Source organism: Centruroides vittatus, unplaced genomic scaffold (genome assembly GCF_030686945.1).
Source record: "Centruroides vittatus isolate TY-2023 unplaced genomic scaffold, ASM3068694v2 contig_436, whole genome shotgun sequence".
Taxonomy (NCBI): domain Eukaryota; kingdom Metazoa; phylum Arthropoda; class Arachnida; order Scorpiones; family Buthidae; genus Centruroides; species Centruroides vittatus.
Window position 1 is genome coordinate 1,358,676 of NW_027122237.1, and position 21,901 is coordinate 1,380,576.

Here is a 21,901-nt window from a genome sequence, read left to right on the forward strand (position 1 = left end):
GGGGCCGTCCATAAATTACGTAAGGTATTTTGGGGTGGGTGGGAGTCAAGGATTTCTTATGATTTCTTACTCAGGGGTAGGGGGTAATAGATCTCGTCTTACGTAATATTCTTATTTTTATTTTTTGATCTCGTTGAGTGGTGGAGTTTTGAATTTGGCAGTTTCTATTAAGAACTCTCGTTGTACCAATGCCATCTCGTGTGATATGATAGAATATTAATGCTAGCAGACTCATGCTCTACACATTTTTTATCATGGGAGAAAGGCAGTGTGGTGGTTTCTTTCTCTTGTTTTGTTTTGTATGATGTTTCTGTTTACATGTGTAGTAGCTAGTTGATCTGTCAAAGTTTTTTGCGTCCTTTTGTGAAAATTAAAATTAATATAAAAATGAATATTATGACATTGATTAATGATGATAATAATGAAAAGATTGTTAATAATTAAAAAATGAAGTTCTTAAAATAAATTGTTCATTCAAATTCATTAAATTTTTAAATTTGTTCACATAAAGTCTTTATAAATAATAGTACATATTAATTAACTAATTAATAATTATATATTTTGGACCTAAGATTTTTAGGGTTTCATAAAAAAATTTTTTTTGTTAAAATCTTTTTTTTTAAATCATGCCTAAATATTATGTAAGATAGGAAAGGGGAGGGGATCAAAGAAAATATTACAGTTTCTTACACAGGGGTGGGTGGGGGTCTAGAATAACCGAAATCGCCCTTACGTAATTTATGGACCAGCCCCTTAGTGCCAAGTGGCTGTTAGTAGGAAGACTTATAGCTACTTAATACTAATAAAACTGAATGCGATTGTGAATCTTAATACTACTTAACAGCTAGACAGACAGCACGAAAGGAAAACAGTGACAAACTAGATGAGACAAACGGACCGATTCAGACAAACAGGCAAGACCCCAATTTTTTTTTTTTTTTTTTATTTTATTTTATTTTTAAACATTAACTTACTCACTAACTAAACTAACCTACCATAACCTAGGATGAACCTAACCAGAGGACTAAAGCTAACAAACCCTAATCTAATCTAACCTAACCTATCATATCCTAATTCGAAACCAAGCTAAGAGTCCCTAATCTAACTTACAACTAGAACTAACTGAATTTAGATTGAAAAAGAAGACAGAAAAAAGAATTAAAATACAAAGTTAAAAGGCAGCTAAATGCTAACAGTTGAAACAAAGCAAGAAAAGCTAATTGCCATTCATGCCCCTGAAGTGAGTGCTCTCAAGAGCTCCACTAAGGGATATAAATGTGAGTAGATGATGGAACATTGTACATGCGTGAATGAGTTGGTGTGGATTACAAGGCCAGTTGTACCCTTCAAGGATAGCAGCTCTTATTAAACTATCCCTAATGTGATTGTACTATACCTATTGCAGCGAAAAACTAAGTGAAGTGGTGTTTGGTCCTCCTAAATACCACAGTCACATTGTGGATTGTCCCCAAGGTTAAATCTACGCAAGTATTGCTTAAAGTTGCCGTGTCCTGTAAGTAGCTGAGTGAGGATGTAACTAGGGTAAAAGTGGCAAAGAATCGCAGTAGTGTCAACCTTGGGGATGAAAGAGTAGGTGAGCCTACCAGTGGTGTCATGGTCCCTGCTGTCTTGCCAGAGAATGAAGATTTACTTCTTGACGTGATTGAGGTAGGAATGTAACTGAAAGTACTAGTGAGTATTACATACTGTCAGTATATCATCTTTAGCAACAAATTTCAATTTTATGTGGGAGCAGATGATCATTGTGTTAGAGTGTAGATCACTGGTGAACACTTCAATCTTGCCTTTACTACTGGGTAGCATATTGCTCCCATTGCTGGCATCCTGGTCTAAAGAGTTATCTCATGTGACAGTTAATCAATCTCTAGTATTGGTTCCTTATAAGTCATTATGTTTGCGTTAATAAAGTTCCATTCAATTCCAATGTCTTCCCCTGAATGTGTAATCTGAGTATGGCTTATTGAATAGGCTGAAAATGTTAGTTTAGCTTTAAATAAATTATCTCAGCAACTTAAGGTGTATTTTGATGGTCTATTAATGTGTAACTTTTTTTGTCGATGAGTGCATTATTAAACAAGATATTTAAATTTCATATATATTCCTTTAAATAATAATATTGTAAGTTATGTATTACATTAAATTCAATAATTTAATATTATTTTGTACAGGGTGTTTTGAAATTCCTGTCACAATCTTTTAGGACAGATTCCTTAAGAAAAACTAAGATAAAAATGTTCAGTAACATTTTTCAAATAGTCTTTATTAAGGAGTTTTAGATGTTTAAAATTCAGTGATGCCACTTCCAGGTTTTTGTACAGATGAGGACAAATTCATGTTATATTTCTTTAAGTTGAAAAGTTTTAAGAAAAAAAAAATAGATTCAATTTAAAATTTTTTATTTTATTTTGATGTATTTGAAAGCAATGTTCTTTTTATAAGAATGTATAATACTACTTAAGCATTTGTTTCTTTTCGCATCCTGATCCATTACAAGAGCTGCTCAATATGGTGACCTCCAATATCTATGCAAACATTGCGACTGCAAAGCATGTTCTGGTACACCTTCTGAAAAATATCTGATGTGTGTTGAATTTCTTGTGCCAAGACCATAATTATTACTATCTTCTGCATGGAGGTAATAATTTACTTAAAAAGTAAAAATTTACCGTATTCAATTAAAAGATAGTTATTTTAATGAAAATAATAGATTACAATAAACAAATACAAGCATACTTTTTAATATTTTCAGATGCATCAAATCAAATATGGAGCTATAACTTTGTAATAAAGGCTTTATTCAAAAAATGTTACTGAACATTTTTATCTTAGTTTTCCTTAAGGAATCTGCCCTAATAGTTTGTAATAGGAATTTTGAAACACCTTGTATATAAAAATTTATTATGATTTCTTTTGACAGCCTTTGCCTCATATTTGCATTGTGCCACTTGGAACTGGTAATGATTTAGCTAGGGTATTAGGTTGGGGTTCTGGATCTTCTGGTGTTATTGATGTTAAAAAAATTTTGAATCAGATAGATAATGCTGATACAGTGAATCTTGATAGGTAAGAAAATTTAATATATATTTGATTTGAATAAATTAAGTTTTATGCTCATTAAAAAAATTCTTTTAATGAAAATTGAATATGATGATGGGAATGCATAGCTCTGAGGATAGTTGCTTCATTCCATTTAACCACAGAATCCTCTGCTTGTGCCATACAGGATAATATCATGTTGCAGTGCCCTTTATTAATATCATATTTGTGCTCCTTAAGTCTGATAACTAAATTCCTTCTTGGGACTCCAATATAGTCCTTAATTTCTAGTTGCTGATTTTTCAAATGGAATTTTATATATGCCTGCTTTTTCTTCTTCTGTAATCATGTCTTTATCATTTCTTAAAATACTGTATACATTAGGCACTCTTTTAAAAACTATTTTTGAGTGTTTTTGTCTAACACTTGTTTCATGATGTTCTTGATGTTTTGATTATAAGTGAACTTGGAGATTTTAAACTGGTTTGTTTGGCTCTTATTATATTGCCTCCTTTATATCTTTTAATTAGTCCTTCTATCGTACTCTTTTTACATTCCAGGTTTGAAACTGTTTCTTTGATTCTATTAATTTTTTTGATTCTGTCCAGCACATTAGAGCAATATGAATATGCTCTTCTGATGAGTTCACAAAAGGCAGAAAGTTTGTATCTGTAGGGGTTGTTTGAGTTAGCCGGAATGTATAGTGGATTATGTATTGGTTTTATGTAGATACCTGTTGTTATACCATCTCCAAGTTCACTTAAAATTGAAACATCAAGAACATCATGAAAAGTGTTGAAGAAAAAACACTCAAAATAGTTTTCAAAAGAGTGCTTAATTTATACAGTATTTTAAGATATGATAAAAACATGATTAAAGAAGAAGAAAAAGTGGGCATATATAAAATTCCATTTGAAAAATCAGCAATTAGGAATTAAGAAGGACTGTATTGGGATCACAAAAAAGGATTTAGCTATCAGACTTAAGGAGCACAAATATGACATTAATAAAGGGCACTGCAACACAGTATTATCTTGTATGGCACAAGTAGAAGATTCTGTGGTTAAATGGATTGAAGCAACTATCCTCAGGGCTATGCATTTCCCATCATTGGCAATGCACAAAGAAAAAATCTAAATATATAAAAGCAAATTAAAGTATGGTTGATTGTAACGATGGTGGACTTCACGCCAATCACTGAATAGGCAAAAGACGAGAAAATTAACATTCAGGCATTAAACTATGTAAGAATATCGCTATAAATACTAGCACTTTTGATGAAACTATTTCCGTCTTCGTCAGGCAGATAATAACGGTTAAAATCCTTTTTCGAACCAAAAATTTTTGAATTGAACTAACGGCATTAGAGCTTTGGAACAAGATCAACGATGGAACTGAGTGTAAAAAAATTTAAACATGCGCTATAAAATACTGAGACGTGGAGCTAGAGGCATGCCTTAATCTGTTATATAAGTTGACCCACATAGCAAGCAAATCAAGCATGGGTGTGTTGCACAGATTTAGTGTACCCGGGGTACACTAATGCCAAGTACTGGTACATCTTAAACAAGGTCAAAAGATCACTTTTTCCTGCCACGGCTTTACATGTTCCAAAGGAATGCATGGTAGTTCTTCCCGCATTACCATTCTGTGGCTGAGTCACCATCCGTATTTGCCGTGTTTTTAGGCAACACGTGTCTACCAGTCTCCCCGCGGCCAAACTTTAGAAGGCTACTGTGCAATGACAGGGATGCTACTTCCGTACTAGAGAGGTCTGGAGTTTACTCTATCCCAATGGAAAATACTACATCTGGTATTTACACCCACTACATTGGTGCGACAACTAGAATGTTGGCTTGTCGTATTTCCGAACACCAACTTTCCATCAGGGCAGGCAATTGTGATACCGAGCTAGCAAGAATGGTGTTACAGCACCTATACACCCTGCTGTGGGACCAGGTGGTGAAGCTCAGGCATTGTAATAACAGGAGCATTGTGTTTATTTGGGAGGCCTTTCTTACCGCTGCACTAAATCCGTGCAACACACCCATGCTTGATTTGCCTGCTATGTGGGTCAACTTATATAACAGATTAAGGCATTGCCTCTAGCTCCATGTCTCAGTATTTTATAGCGCATGTTTAAATTTTTTTACACTCGGTTCCATCGTTGGTCTTGTTCCAAAGCTCTAATGCCGTTAGTTCAATTCAAAAATTTTTGGTTCGAAAAAGGATTTTAACCGTTATCATCTGCCTGACGAAGACGGAAATAGTTTCGTCAAAAGTGCTAGTATTTATAGCGATATTCGTATATAGTTTAAAGTATGGTTGTATTAACACCAGGGATGCGGATGGACTAGCTTCTGCTGCATGGAAATTCTACATAAAAGAAAAACTAAAACACAAAAATTCTTAGCCTGCACCTGCCCTTATACTTAGAGGCATTTTTTGTGTATTTATTTCATTTTTATTTTATTATATTATTTACGTCATTATTATATTAGTGCATTTAGTATATTTTGTTGTATTTTATTATTTATTTGTTAATTTATCTAGTATTTTGTTTTAAATTTAAATGTGAAAGTGTTTGAACATTTAAATTTGTCTTTTGTCCAAAATGAAAGTGTTTGGTGGATTCTTTATCTATTTGTTTGGTCAATTCATCAGCTTCCTCCTGTTAAAGATACTCCTCTCTACTCGAGTGTTTTTTACAATGTAATGTCCCAACAAGGTAGGGACCTTGTTGGGACATTACATTACATTTGCATTTGATTCTTTTGAGAAGTTCATTGAACTTAGTAATTCTCATAGACAAAATAGCGCAGATAGTTCCTTCACAGATGTCTTACATCTAGCTTTGAGTGATTTCTCTGATACAGATCTGAACATTCTGATGACAAGAAATCGAGCCTGTTTATCCAGAGATGAACTTGATCAGTTCCAAACGGCAGTAGAGCTATATTCAACAAATGAGCAAGTTAAACAAAGCAACGAAGACTACTTGCAGTCAACTGGATGCCCTCTTGCTTATATAGCATCTGAAAACACTTCAGATATTGCCCCGCCTGCTTCCAAGGATGACTCAGCCTTGGTGTCTCCAAGTATTTGAATCTCTCAGTTAATGCCAGAATCATGCCGAGAGTCAACTTATGGGTGCAAGGAGGTCTCGTCAATGGTTCATTAGGAACTATACGCTACATTATATATGCTCCTAATGCTCGCCCTCCAGCTCTTCCTTTGATTATTTTAGTGGAATTCGATAGCTATCAAAGACCTATCATTTATGGTAATCTGTTTCCAATAATTCCCATAACTACTCTCTTCGAACGATGGCAGTATATTGCAATCTCGTAGACAGTTTCCCCTTACCTTAGCATACTTGATGACTATACATAAATCACAGGGATTAACTCTTCCAAAAATCAAAATAGATATAGGGAAAAAAGAGACAGCTATTGGTCTTACCTATGTTACATTGAGTCGAGTGAAAAAAATAACTGACTCAGTATTTTTAAAGAGTTACAATAAAGATTGCTACAAGTCAATCTGTAAGTCCAAGGCCCGTAGTGATAGACAGAATTTCATGAAACGTTGGCATAGCAATTAATGAATGGCTTATTCTGACCTTATATCTGTACCTTTAAATGATCCAATAGAAATCAAATATATTGTTGAGAACAAATGATTCTTTGTTCCCTCATAATCTAGAAAATAAAGGTGCAAGCAGCTTCGTTCCGACTACACGCTGATGCAGCGTTAATTAACTAGTTTAAATTGATAATTTAATAACATTTTATCATTGAAAATAGTTTGAAAACATTTAAACTATTTTTCTGTTTTATTAAGATTGTAATATGTAAATAGAAATTATTTAAAATATTTACAGATTTAATACTGTTTATAATTAAAAAAATCTATTAAATAATTGATCTTATGCATAATTTTAGTTATGTATAATAACTTTTTGAGTTTTGTTATTTATATATTATGATTGTATTTATTTTTTGCTATTAGCAGCAATCAATAAATGATATATACCTATCAATCTTTCTTATTATATTAATTTATTTACTTGATTGTCTTCTCAATGTTTTATTCTTTTTAGATGGAAAGTAAAAATTATTCCTAAACGACACTTGGGAATTCAAAGACCACCTAAGGTGAGCCTTATCTATAATTATAATTAATAATTTACTGAAATAAATAGACAATAAAAGATTATCTCAGCATTTGAATCAGGAATCTGATTGAAGTGAATAAACTATTTCTTCTTTTCTCTAATTTATGAGGAATATTTAAAGAAATCTTCATAAATTGATTTTTTTTCTTATAAAAATGTCCATATTGATTCTATCAAGCAAGTAAAGGATGTTAATAAGAAAAAATTATTATGAAAACAAGTAAAACAAAATTTATGAAACTTACATGAGATAGAAAAATTTATGTGAGCTATTTTAGAAAATTACTGTAAAACTAAAACATAAGCTTGCTTTACTTAAGCCGTTTATGTTTGCAGTCCTCATGTGGAATTGATTTTATTTTTTTGTTAATTTTTAAATAATTTATTATTAATTCACTATAATAAAATTATTCTAAGATTAATTAGAATGATAATTGTGGTTGAGAAGCTTTGCAGAAAGTTTTTGTTTCTTAGATGTTAGTTTGAGTTATTAAATTATGAATAAATTTAATATTTATTGTTATATAAGACATGTTTATTGTCTGTTACAGTATTGCATTAACATTTAACTGTTATACTATGCCATTATTAAGAGTGATGAATTATTCAAACTTTGAAATAAGTTTTTTAATATTTTTGGGCATCATAAGTAAGGTTTGTCATAAGTAGGAGACTGACTATATCTATTTCGATTAAAATACAGTATCTTATAATATAATCAAGATGGGTTGATGATAATAATAAGCACAGAGCCAAAATGGTTAGGAGTTGAAAGTTGAAATTTGGTACACAGTTAGGGTATGCCATGATATTGCACACTAAGAAGGGATTTTTTGGAAATTCTCCCTTGTGGGGGAGAGGGAGAGGATTAAGGATTACCCTGAAGAACTCGGTTTTTACTGTACTATTTTATATGTGGTTTTTTGCATTTTTTTTGGAAAATTGAACATATTTTTAGACCCATCTAACAATTCTCTAATTAGCTTTGGAAGAGAGGGGACCTAATTCTTTCACCCAGTGAAAACAGGTAAGATCGGCTATGTAAGATAATCTTTGTAGTAATATAAACCAAATTCTATAATATATAATTAGAATGATTAGAAGTACAAAATTAGGTAATCTTAATGTTTGTTCTTACTTTTTGCCTGGGCAATGCAGGGCTTTGCCCAGGCAAAAAGTTACTTTATAATTGTTTTAAGTAATATTTTACTTTATTTAATCAATATCTATTTCTATACATTGTATTTAAAAATACAAATATATTTTAGAGTAAAAGTGACTAATTTCTAGTATTATTTCATAATAATAAATGTTTAGTTAGGAATAAGAATCTTTTATATGTAAACAAGCAATTATTCTATTGTAACATCATCACAATGCCAGGCTGCAATTTTTAATCACATTTTTAAATTTATTTAATTTAAAATATATGTTTTCCCCCTTCAAATTAGTAATGTCTTGCCCCTGTATATCATACTTTCTCTTTAGCAATCCAGTCATGCCAGTCATCTATCTAACTCCATTCAGGGGAAATTTTTGAATTGAAATCACATGACTTACAGTTTGCATAAGAAGTTTGCATATAATTAATTGGGACCTCTTGCTTTTAAGGTTTCCATATCTGGTCTTGTCTTTCATCTATCTAACTCTATTCTCAAGAGTAAGGAAAGACAGACAGACAGCGATGACAGTAGGAATTTATAGGTCTATAATTTTCTTAAATTGCAGCCCAATAATCACTGCTGTTAAAAGTGATTATTTACATATAAAAGGTTATCATTATAAAACATATACTGTTTAGAAATATAATAAATATATAAAATATCTCTGATTTAGTTTCATTTTTCTTTTTGTTAATAGTCTGCATTTGTTTCATTCTTTGTCTTGTTTTAATTATTTTGAATAAAAATTTTTAATTTCAGGAAATCTATATGAACAATTATGCATCTGTTGGAGTTGATGCACTTGTTGCATTGAATTTTCATAAGACAAGAGAATCCAAACTTTACTTTTATGGAAGTCGATTGTTGAATAAGGTTTGTACTTCTGTTTCCATTTATTGTTCTTTAAACCAGTCATTCCCAACTTATGTGTTAGGAAGATGTGAAGACATTCTAGGTTAATATTTTAAGTTTATCTTGTGACATACCTAGAATGTATATCACAAGATGAATCTAAAATGTTAAAACAATAATTTTTAAAATGAACTCCTGTGCTTTATTAACTATATTTTAGAATTTTGTGTTAGTTAGCTATTTTAGATAAAGAGTTAGAAATTGTGTTCTGTGTATTATTTCAATATGAATCTAGAGAATTCCAATGCAAATGCTCCTCTGATTGTACAATTGATTTTTTTGTAAGTTCCTTCTATTCGTTTTAAAATTAATTTTTCAAATTTCTCAGCATTTCTAATCAGTTAAAACATTAAAAAGAACAATTAAACAATCTATTTTGTCATCTCAATTAGGACAGATTTTTTTTTTACCAGATGATTGGAAACAACTAAGTTATTTTTTTATATTAAATGTGAAGTAAGTTTGTTGTGCTAATATTGAAAATTCTCATGGTTTTGAAAAAATATTTTATTTATGAATTGCATCTTATGTTACTCTATAAGATGTCTGTCACAATGAAAATTATTTTCTATTTCTTGGAATACTAAAATAATAATAATACAGTAGAGCATCATTTATCCAAATCAATTGGGACTGAGGTTGTTCAGATAACTAATTTTTCAGATAACTGATTATGTACGAAAAAATATATTAACCTATCCCATGTTGAAATTTTTCTCCCTTGTGTGTCACTGCGCATTTAACTTTCATCGATGTTAAGCCTAACGAAAATTTATTAAAATAATAATCGTGGCTATTGTATTGTTAAAAATCATTTCTTTATTTTGTACAAACAAAATAAATATATTGAAAAATATAAAAACAAAAAATATATATTTTGGAAGTTAATAGTTTCAAAAACATTCAATTCAGCACAACAGTCTGACTGGAATGCTTTCAGTTAACCGGCGTTTCGGTTGATTGGCTTTCAGATAAACCAGTGATTCTCAAAGTGGGGGTCGCAACCCCTAAGGGGGTCGTGAAAAATATTTGGGGGGTCGCTGAAAAATTGATGCCAAATCAATTTTTTTTTCAAATATTTTATAAATTTACTATAGATTCATATTTAGAAATAATAGAAATAAAAAATATATAAAATAATTTTTACTTAAATAAATTGCACATATAAATAAAAACAATATAAATATTTAAATACGAGCCTAAATATAATATTCATAAATTTGTGCGCTATTGGGGAATCCCCGAGTTCCACTCTCCGCCTAAACTATGATAGAACAGCGTTGTCATTTGGAACGGTGTTCGCTAGCAGCGTTGCGTCTGTAGGCAAGTCGAGTTAGAAATACAGTAGAGCGTCGTTATCCGAAAAACCGATCAACCGAAAGCGTTTCAGTCGGCAAATTCGAATTTCCGCTAGTGCTGTGGCGCCACAATATTTGGCTATGTCTTGGGATACTCCGATATTATTTTAGTTGATATGCGTTTTTAGCTGGCAACACTGCGCGACCATGAGAGGGACTTAAGGACGCGCCAGTATTTGAACGAGACTTTTTTCCCATCGTGAGTGGTAAGTTTTGCTTGTTTTTCTGAGGACTGTGTTGTGCTGAATCGGAACGTTTCGAGACTAGATTAACTTCCAAAATATAATGTTTTTTGTTTTTATATTTTTCAATATATTTATTTTGTTTGTGAAAAATAAAGAAATAATTTTTTAAAAATTTCGTTAGTCTTAACATTGACAAAAATTCAACGCAAAGCGACACGCAACGGAGAGAAATTTCAACATGGAATAGATTAATTAAACAAAAATTAACTTGTTCTGAATTTAAATTAACCCCCCTCCCTCCGGGATGTTTTTCTACACATACTCATTCTTCGGGGGTCCTTTGAAATTTTTAAGTGCAAAAGGGGGTCGCGGACCAAAAAGTTTGAGAAACACTGAGATAAACGATGCTCTACTGTAGTTCTATTGGCTACCATTTATCTAACCAGCTCAGAAAATAAGTCAGTTTATTTTTATAAAAATTAAGCAAAAAATATTTCTGTATCACATCAAAAGTAGTGTTAATTTTATTCACAGATCATTTTGTTGTTTGTCATAAGATATCAATTATTCTAGTGATTAAGTTAACTTTATGAACAAATTTATTAAACTTTTAAAAAAATGTCTGGTTTAAATTACATTTTGAAAAATTTCTACTTTAGATAGAAATAATGTGAAAATCAGGTTTAAATCAATTAAATAAATAATGAATTAAATATCCTTAATAAAAATATTGGCACATGTATAGCAATCATCACCATGGTACAGGTATTTTTAGTTAAAACATTTGTTGTAATGAAAAGGTCACAAGTTCCAGTCCAAGATGTGGAACTTGTTAAGTAAAACAAAATTTTATTTATCAATAAACCAATTAATTTTTACAAAAATTAAGTAAAGTACAGTGTATATTTTCATATTATACTAAAAGTAGTATACAATTCATGATTAATGTTACCCTAGGTTCCGAGATGGTGACGGGGGAAATTTTTCCCTACGTTGGAGACTGCGACGGGGAAAAAATTTTTTCCTCGATTCAAGATGGCCGCGTTTCCGGCCGCCATCTTGAATTTCTCTGCAGACTCCGCGGACGTTAACCGAAATAACCAAAAAAAAAAAAAAAAAGATTATTTTTACTCACTTTTCGATGGTGCTTGCCTACTTCTTCCTACTTTTTTTTTCCTTTCCAATCCATTCTTTCTTCGGTTTTGCCAGCTTGGATACTTTCCTTTTCTCTTGGTACGGCTCTTTTCTTCCCTGTTCTTTTCGATTCGGCTGCTCTTTTATTGGTCGATTGGCGTTTCCCTCTGTTCGATTTATTACTACTTGGCCATATAAACGACAGAATGCAACCCCAAGAAATGTGGCCAAAATTACTTTTAAATGTTCCTTCAAAGGCAGAAGTCTTCATTCCGCACTTACTACTTTGCAAGAAACAGCTTTCTCTATTACTCCAATGATATAATTTGCATTTAGAATCGCACGGAATGCAAACGGTCTCGGTCGGCTGTATACCTAATTTTACAGCAAATTTCGGAAATCTCAATGCGTTATCGATACGGGGAGGCAAACCTAGCTCCAAGAAGTCGTCTTCCATTAACTTGTAGAAATCACGTGTGGTGCAACTCGACCGAAATTCGTCGTTGAAACTCAAATCGGCAAAACTACTCATTATCGAATAATTGGCAATAAACTAAACGCGGGGAGGTGGTGAGGAAAAAAAATGAAATATCGTAACCAGAAAAAAAAACAGCAAATATTCCAATACGCAATTCGTCGCAACACTGCAGTAAACGATTCCAACTGGAAACTAGTTGATTTGCATAAAATTGCATTGAAATGAACAGAAATCACATCACAGATCGAGCATTTGCATATTCGTTCGTAACACAACTATGAATTTCCCGCCGATATTACTTTCACACGACGTCACGAAAAGGCTTCCTCTACCATCGCAAATTTACACATGACCGTCGCCGTTTTGAGGTTACAGGATACTCGGCAACGTCGATCTCAGGATTGAAACCAAACGGGGAAAAATTCTCAACGGCGTCGACGTCACGACTCTAGGGAAAAAATTTTTCCCTGCCGCAGTCGCCAAAATAGGGAAAAATTCCCACCGCCGCCATCTCGGAACCTAAGGTAACATTAACCCAATTCATTCCCATCTTTTAATTCTACCTCTGACTGTAAAACTTCATTCACTCCAGTAAGTTTATTATTTATATATTGTCTTAAAATTTTTGTGGGAGACCATTCATGTATAGTGTTTTTACAAGGTTTTCGATGTGTTCATTAAAATATGTGTGAGATCGAGGAGGTAGGAGGAAGTCGTATCTCCCTTTTCTGGCAACAGGTCGTTGACCTTTCACTTGTCAAGATGGCTAAAGTTTCGCTTTCAGTCCCAAGAGTCGGGACTCTTCTTGTCGGGCGAGTGGATAGAAGGTGAGATGGGGTCGACGATAAGGCAAAAGCGATATTCGAGTCAAGGAGGACACCATTTAACAATTAAAACAAGGTTTATTGGAATTAACAAAGGACACAAATACAAAATCTGACTAAATTCCCTAATTCGCGTAGGGTTCGAGAGAGAGCTTACAGATTCGGTTCATACCTCATTATCAGTTTCCTTATAGAGTTAGCACTTTGATATCCAGAAAGTGGAAATCGGTATCCAAAAATGGCACAGTTTCATAAAGTCGTGACTGAGCGTGGAGACGTTGGGACTGTAGGTCCAGAGTGGTGACGACCTGCAATGGCGTTCATCCGGCAGATGATAAGAGACTCCCCTGAGGGGGGGGAAAGGAGTGGCTTTTATAGCTTTAGGCTGGGAAAAGTGGTCACGTGATCGATGGTTGATGGCGATTTGGGTCATAGGTGTTCCCGGGACTAAAAATATATGACGAATTTGAATGTTAACTATAAACTTAGGTTGCAAGATGATCTGTAGAAAGCTTAAGAACAATAGATAGTTGATAGTTATATGGCCGGGGATGCATACTTTCTCGTCCAGGACCGTTTTTAGACAGGATGCTTATAATAGGAAAATTTTTCAATTGAATAAAGGGAACAATTTTTAAAATTTTTCATTCAGAGGAATTTCCGGATCTCACATATGCATTATATGCTAGAACAACAGTTTATCACATTACAGCATTTTCATTACTTTTTGTGAAAGTAATGAAAATGACTAAGTGACTAATAAAAATTTAGACTAGTATTACTATGTAACAATTATTGAATTTTATATATATTATTTTAAATCAGTTTGCTTTTTTGAATGTAAAAAATTTATTTCTTGTGAAATAATTTTCTTTGAAGATGGGCAGTTTGGTCTGGAATTCTTATTTGTATTTGTCAACTTTGAAAATTAAAATCAAACAAGTAAAATGACAAGGCCATTTTTGGGATGAGTATGTCTCAGAGACTTGGCTTGACTGTGCACTGTTTTCTAAGGATAAGAGAAAAATGAGTGCTAACTAATGAGGAAAAGCCGATATTGGTACTTGGGGTTTTGGTGTAGATTATGGCGAGCTTCATTGCCACCGTGGTTACGATGGGTTGCATTGTCACGGGCCTGCCTGTTCTTGGCTATGGTAAGCAGGATCACTTCGACATTCACAGCAGGTCTCGTGCTCATTCTCCAATCTTCCTTGGTATTGCTGGTTTGAGTGCAATCATTCGATCATTCAAACTTCATGGACCTTCGTCATGGCGACAACCACGAGAGGTCATCCATGTGGCATTTTCGGTAAAATTAATGTCAAATAGATCTGAATGAGGTGTCAGCAACACAGAAGAAAATCAAAATGACCAGAGCAAGAGAATACATGTGTAACATGTGTCACACATTTGTCAAAATTCAATTTTGCAATGGTTGCATTTCGAAATTCCCAATGAGCAACGCATGCGCATGTCTCACACTAGTGTCTGTTTGTAGAAACAGTGTTGCCATTTTGTATTTTATTTTGACTCAGTTCTCAGTCCCCTGACTACTTATAAGTCTGGTTTTTTTTATGTGTGCATGATTTGGGCACCAAATACTCTGTGCCAAATTGCAACTCCTGATATGCACAGTACTCCATACCTCTAAGGTATCCAGTCATTGACAGCAGTGCGATTTTATAGACAAGACATAGTCTCATCAATAAATGATTTAAGTTAGAGTTTTTGACATACACTCAAACCTGTTTTTGTGCGGTGGATAGGAACCGCATAAAAAAAAAAATGCATTAAAAAAAATCGCATGAAACTTCACAAGTAGCTATAAAAAATAGTTTTTGCAACACAATTAAAAAGTATTTTTTTTTTTATGCGGTGAATAGGGACCGCATAAAAAAAGTCTCACGTAGAAAATAACTCAAAACCGTACGAAATAACTAGAAATTGCTTTTTTAACTCCTTAAGCCTTTTTCTGCAATCCCTAATGAGAAAAAAAATCCTCTAAAAATTTTATTTTTTATATTAATTAATTATTTCCACTTAAATACGAATCTAACATTTAAAAAATTTGCCGGGAAATAATTCCCGCGAAATAAACACCTTCCCAAAAAGTGGTTTTACAGAAAAACTATATAAAAAGTTAAAAATAATTGTTAAAAAATTATTTTATTTGATAAATATAGCTGCAGGAAGTGTTATTCTTTCATTTAACAAGGCATGAAATTTCACACTTGCAGTCTACATTTAACACAATATTTCTGATTTTTATGCTATTAAAATATGAGGGGACCAAAAAAGGTAAGAGAAAAAAATTTTACTGAATAAAAAATGAAAAACCTGCTGATGTCATAGAAAACATCCAATAGAGTTTTTAAAAATTTTACAGAAGTCAATTATGTTCCAATTTGATTGAAATTTTCATATCCCGCACAAAAAAGACCACACAAAAACAGGTTTGAGTGTATTTTGTTTATTATTTATTTCATTTGTGAAATATATTATATTTTTTAATAAAGCATTATAATTTTTTTAGTTTTTATATATGAGTTATGGTACAAAAGATCTTTTGGAAAGAGAATGTAAAAATCTACATCAAAAGTTAGATTTGCAATTGGATGGCAGAAATGTGCAGTTACCAGAAGTGGAGGCAATAGTAGTATTAAATATTCCATCGTGGGGTGCTGGCATAAGACCTTGGACAATGGGTAAACAACAAAATGTACCTGTTCAAAGGTAAATATATTTAAATAAAATTCATTTTAAAACTTGATGTGTTTTTACATAGAATAACGGAGTTTGGTTATAAATAAATTGTTTTTGTTCAATTCAATGGACTTCACAGATATTCATAGATTCACACATTCACATCCACATAAGACTTCAAATGCACATAATTTCCGATAAGTGTATTATTCAAAAAGATGTTTGAGATGAAAATTTGTTTGCTTTTGATATAGTATCAATAATATGCAATAAAAAATGGAGTTACCATTTAAGAAAAATACAGTTGACCCAGTTTTCTCCTATTGTAGCACCTCCATGATGAAAGTGAGAGCCCCATCTCATGGCCCCTTTGAAGTCTATCATACACACGGTGGATATCTGTGAAGTTTATTATTATATATATATACATACATACAAACACACACCATATATACACACTATGAACTTTTCTTAATTTGAATTACAAGAGACTCAGAAAAAATTAAATTATTTTTATTTAATGTTCAAGTTATCAAAATTATCTAATGGAGTATGAAAGATGTTTTTAAATTAAGAATCATCTGTGCAGGTCAGTGACTAGAGCCATTTCAAGATTGAAAACATTTTTTAGACTGTTCACCATATGTCTAGAAAATTCTGAACTTCTGTATGCTATTGGCATTCAAAAAGCCTTATAGGTGGCATCACCTAGCTTTAAAAAATGTGGGATAGCATACATTTTGACAGTTGAGTTCAGTGAAACCTTGCTTAATGAGCAAATCAAATTTTTAAAAAATGACTCACTTAACGAGTGAAGTTTCGCATAATGAGTGAAGAGGAGAGGGGAAGTCCTGGATTGTGTGCATGCTCCATCATGCTGTATCTGTGATTTTTTTTTTTTTTTTGTTTTCTGCAAATTGAATTTGCATTCCAGATTGGTTCATTCCATGCTAGAAGAAAAGATGATGAAGATTCACACTCCTTAACAATGTATATTGTATAATTTTCTTTGAATAAATGTTATACCTAAAATACCACAGTTACTCACATATAGGATGAGATGTGACTTTAAAAACCAAAATAAAGAAAATTAGATTTATTAGTACAATTCTAATTTTATTTCATTTAATCACAAATAAATTCTCATCATATGCATCATATTAAGGCAAACAACCATGTTTTCTTGATGCTATAACCTTTTGTCTACTTGGACTTGTCCTCCGAAGCTTTGCTACAATTCTCCTCTTTTTCACTCTTACTCCACAAAACATTGTCCTCTGATCTGTCGAGTGAATTTAAAATGCAGTATTTCCTGAATGACTGCTATCAGCTTTTGAAGATTGCTTTTCCACGCACCTGATACCCAGGTAGCAAAACCAACAGATTATAATGCACATGACAGGAAAAAGTTTATTTTTAATGATTCAGAATGTACAAATATTCATTAAAAATACCAATTTAACAAATATGAAATAAGTACATTTATAATCATTGCTAAGTGACCAGCTATTTTCGGATCATCTCTTTAAAAGCGACATTCATCTTGACCTCGATAGCACTCTGCTATAATGGCAGCATGTACATGGCTCACAAAAATAATTGCAAAACACAAAGGATCCTTTGCTCGTGCATATAAGATGACTTAGGTTTTTGAAGCAGTGAAAAATGAATAAAAACCTCATCTTATATGCAAGTAAATATGGTATTTGAGTATTTTTTGGCATGGAATGTATTATCATATTATACATTAATTTCTATGGGAAAAATTGTTTCACTTAACGAGTGTTTCGCATTACGAGTAAGGTTCTGGAATGAATTATGCTTGTTAAGCGAGGTTTCACTGTATATGATTACAAGGTATTTGTTTATATTTAGAATGCAATTACAAGTAGATATAAGCAATATAATAGCTTTTCTAGGTAATTTGAAACCTATTAAAGAAGATAAACTGGTTTTTAATGCTGGTGATGTAATATTATGTGAAATAACAATAAAAAATGGAAACAAAATTAAAATTGTTGGATGTTGTTTACAAATAAGCAAATTATATAGCAATCCTTGTAAAATTTCACTGAAATTGTTAAAAGATATGAATGAATGGTCAGCAAAATGTAGCTGTGAAACTGTTCTAAGCAAAAAATGTAAATATATTGTTGCAGTTTTAATAAAATCCAGCAATGCATTTCTTAACTTTCCTGGCAGCATTTGGCAGTGTCATCTGTTATGATATTTTATTTAAACAAGTTTTTATATTTTTAACTATTATAAAATGGCAAAAAGCTTAATTTTGAGGGTATGGATGGGTTTTATAAAACAATTGTAAATGCTAATAATAAGTAAAATTGTCATTAAGTCTGATCCTACTGGAGATACACATAATCCCCTTTATCTCCCCACCCCTTGACCTTTAATCACCAAAAGTTAATAGCATCAACGCTCCTAAAAAACAAACCTCTCTGCAAAATTTCAAAAATTTTTCTCAAAAAGCACAGGAGTAATAACTCCTGTGCTTTTTGAGAAAAATTAAAGCAAAAAGCACAGGAGTAATAACTCCTGTGCTTTTTGCTTTAAAGCTTCAAATAGTGTGAACAAAATCTTGCAGTCTCCACATGCTAAAATCCATACATACAAAAGCAAACTTTAAATTTTTTTGCATTTCTCAATGCTTCAAGGTCCTGAGTGCAAAAATGTAAAAATCTTGGGGTTAGTTTTTGACTGATCACCATTCTTTCTGTTATATATAACAATATAACAATTTAATATTTATTTCGGACGGTTTGATTTTCGTTTGTAAAAGTTTATGAACTGTGTCACTATTTTTATTATCCTGTTCCTTGCTGAACACCAGCAAGACTTCTTTCGGTGTAGCATGTTCCAGATCCTTTCTATTTTCTTTTGGTTATCTTCCCATACCTACCTGCACTGTACAGTGGAGCAAGTGGAGCCTTTTGCTTAACACTATTTTCGATGTTGTCAAGTTTCTCAGCAATCTTATGCTGTGCGCTGTTCAATGTTTAAATCAAAGTAATTGGCATATAGCAGTTTTTCATGGCTTCCTCTGCCATATTAACAACCTTTTGAAATTGCTCGGTTATGTATTTAATATGCCGTGGAGTGCCAAGGTGTGCATTCTTGTTTTCAGTTGCATAGCATTTTATTTCATTCAGGGCCTGGTTTGACTTATCCAGGAATTTCTTGATAATCTGCGGGGTCATGATGATGAGTTGAACAGACACCCAAACAATAGCCCCTGTAAGTGGGAGTACCTAATCCCAATTCTGAAGAGAAGTAAATGGAAAGTAGAAAACTCTGTTCCAAATGCTCTGCACTGCCAAGTTGCCACTTGACAGAGCAGAGAGAAGAAAGATAGCTTATAATTACTTAATTAACAACTAAGCTAAAATTAGCTTAAAATAAGATAACAAATTAATCGCATGAAGAGTATGGAACTTGTTAACATACAGCAAAAGAGGTAATGTAATACATAAGAAAGATGTTTATTTATCTTTAAGCACCAGATGTAAAGCTTATAACACGATGAAGTCAACGTTATCCATTGTAAATAGATTGGAGATGACCGTTATGTCCGTTAAGTATTGGAGGACTGCTACCTGGGAAGCGTTAGTTGATGTTCAGTGAAGAAATGCTCCAAGAATTAAAACTGCCCTAATTTAAATTCTACTGGCGATAGTGGTGCAAAATTTTTGGCACATGGTTACTGTAGAGGTCAGCTACCCTACGGTGACAGGATTTTGGTTGATAAAACCCACGAAGCCCGTTGCAGGCCGATACAAAATTGCCAAAATCTAGCGAAAGGCTGGGCCAAAGTACATGAAATTTGGAGAACGTACATACGGTGAGACGATCTGTCCTCCGCTGTCTTTGTTTCCGGAGAACCGAACACCAGGCGTCCGGAGAGACGATCCGAAAAATCGGAGTTTTCAGATGTCCGCAGCTCTAAAAATAATGGGTCCACCTGGTCAAATTTGATGTCAATGGACTCACACTGTTTAGATCTGTCAAGCAACACACTAAAATCCGGGCAAGAATTGTTTTTTCTAACGAAATCATTGAAAATCGCGGAGCACACGAAATACTTGACCACACGAACAGGGGCTTGCTGTACTATGCTATTCTAAGACCACTTTTTTTTTCACTTTTTAAAAACTCTTTATTGATCAATGCCTTGGCACCGCTAGGCATAGCCAAGGAAATAGTACATAAAGGTTACATATTCAACATAAACATTTGATGTTACAGATTTACAAAAAGAAATATGTGATGCGCTTATATACATATTAACAAATCAACACAAGCAGCAGAGAACAATATGTACAGACACTAAAGGCTACCTGCCAGTAGTGAAGGAAAAAGTTGGGTTGAAAACCCTTATAGACAATGCCCATGACAGCATTTTAACAGTTAGAACTGCCATGGGCAATACAATAAAGCCAATTAGGATAACAGTACTAATACATAAGACATATAACAAAACAATGAAGTAGCTAAGATACAGTTAAACCACAAAACCAGGATGAGGCTAAGTCACAGTAGTTCTCCTAAAGTACGTTTTGATAAGGTCCTTGGTAGCTTGGAACAAATTATCATCCTGAATCAGTACACTGAGGTTGGGCGGCCAGCCAGAGTCACGGGGCAACAAAGCAGTAACTCGTGTCCGCATGTCATCCAACATAGGGCACTCCAAAAGATAGTGACGAGCACCATCAGGAACACCGCACGTAGTACAGTTTTGCTGATTGGATAACCTGAACCTGTGTAGATACTGATAAAACTTGCCATGCCCCGTGTAGAATTGGGTAAGGCAGTGCTCAATGTTTCTCTTAACAGAAGTAGAGACCAAAGGAAAAAAATCCCTCGTTAGGCTGTTAGTTTGGGTATTCCAGCTGCGTTGCCACTTGTCTCTAGCATCCTCTTTAAATTCTTGTATCATGTAGCTCTGTGGTGTTGCCTTGTAGGTTGGGTCGACACAAGAAGTGGCAGCCAAACGAGCGAGCTCATCCGCCCACTCATTGCCGACCACCCCAGAGTGTCCTCTAATCCACATAATTGCAAATCTGTTGTTGCTCTTATGTAATTCGAGTAGTATGCTGTTAACTAGTGGGTGGTGCCAGTTGTAGTTTGAGATGGCCTGCACCGATGAACAAGAGTCCGTGAATATATTAATATTGTTGAGGTTGAACATGATATTACACCATTTGATTGCTGACAGGATGGCCCAGAGCTCCGCCTGATAAGCTGAGCAGGTGCTCCCAAGCCTATCAGAGAAGTTGTAGACTTCCGTGTTATCCTGAAATGCCACAAATGCGCACCCTACTTTATCATCATTCTTTGACCCGTCCGTAAAAATATTAAGGGTCTGATCTGGCCAAGGCTGACTGTGTACAAGTGGCTATTCATTGGGTCAACACTGGGAGTACCATTGTGAGACATCTCGATGTTGTCGAAGACCCTGTTGTTAAGATCAATGCTGGTGCCTTTCCTCATGTTCCATCTTTGCACAACAGTACCAATCTCTAAGTTAATCGGTCGTTTTCCAGCAATCACCTGCAAGGCAACGGTAGAGGTGGTTGAGTAGGCCCTGCAGATGTGGAGAAGAGCCCTCCTCTGGGCACTCAATAGCTTCCTATCAATGTGGGTCATCCCCAGCCCTCGGCCCAGACTGGTGCAGCATAACATATCATAGGAAGGAAAACCGAGTCGTAAATGATGCTCATGATACGTGGACTTAAGCCCCATTTTGATTTAGCCACTTTCGACATGGCGTTGAAGAGCAGATTGGTCTTGTCACAGGTTTGCTTTATATGTGAGATCCAGCTAAGTTTGTGGTGGAGGATGACCCCCAGGTACTTTAGAGTGGTAACCACCCGTACACTGTGATTTCCCATACGT

General features: G+C 33.6%; 1 protein-coding gene across 3 annotated transcripts in view; it reads left to right on the top strand.

Moving 5' to 3' along the window:
- Dgkepsilon (diacylglycerol kinase epsilon) overlaps positions 1-21,901 on the top strand; it is a 107,115-nt gene that overhangs the window by 55,651 nt on the left and 29,563 nt on the right. For all 3 annotated transcript variants that reach the window (XM_067272324.1, XM_067272327.1, XM_067272326.1), the window contains 4 exons: positions 2,939-3,084; positions 7,160-7,214; positions 9,157-9,270; positions 15,822-16,021. In XM_067272324.1, coding sequence (XP_067128425.1) covers positions 2,939-3,084; positions 7,160-7,214; positions 9,157-9,270; positions 15,822-16,021 — 515 coding nt within the window. The remainder of the gene's footprint in view (positions 1-2,938; positions 3,085-7,159; positions 7,215-9,156; positions 9,271-15,821; positions 16,022-21,901) is intronic.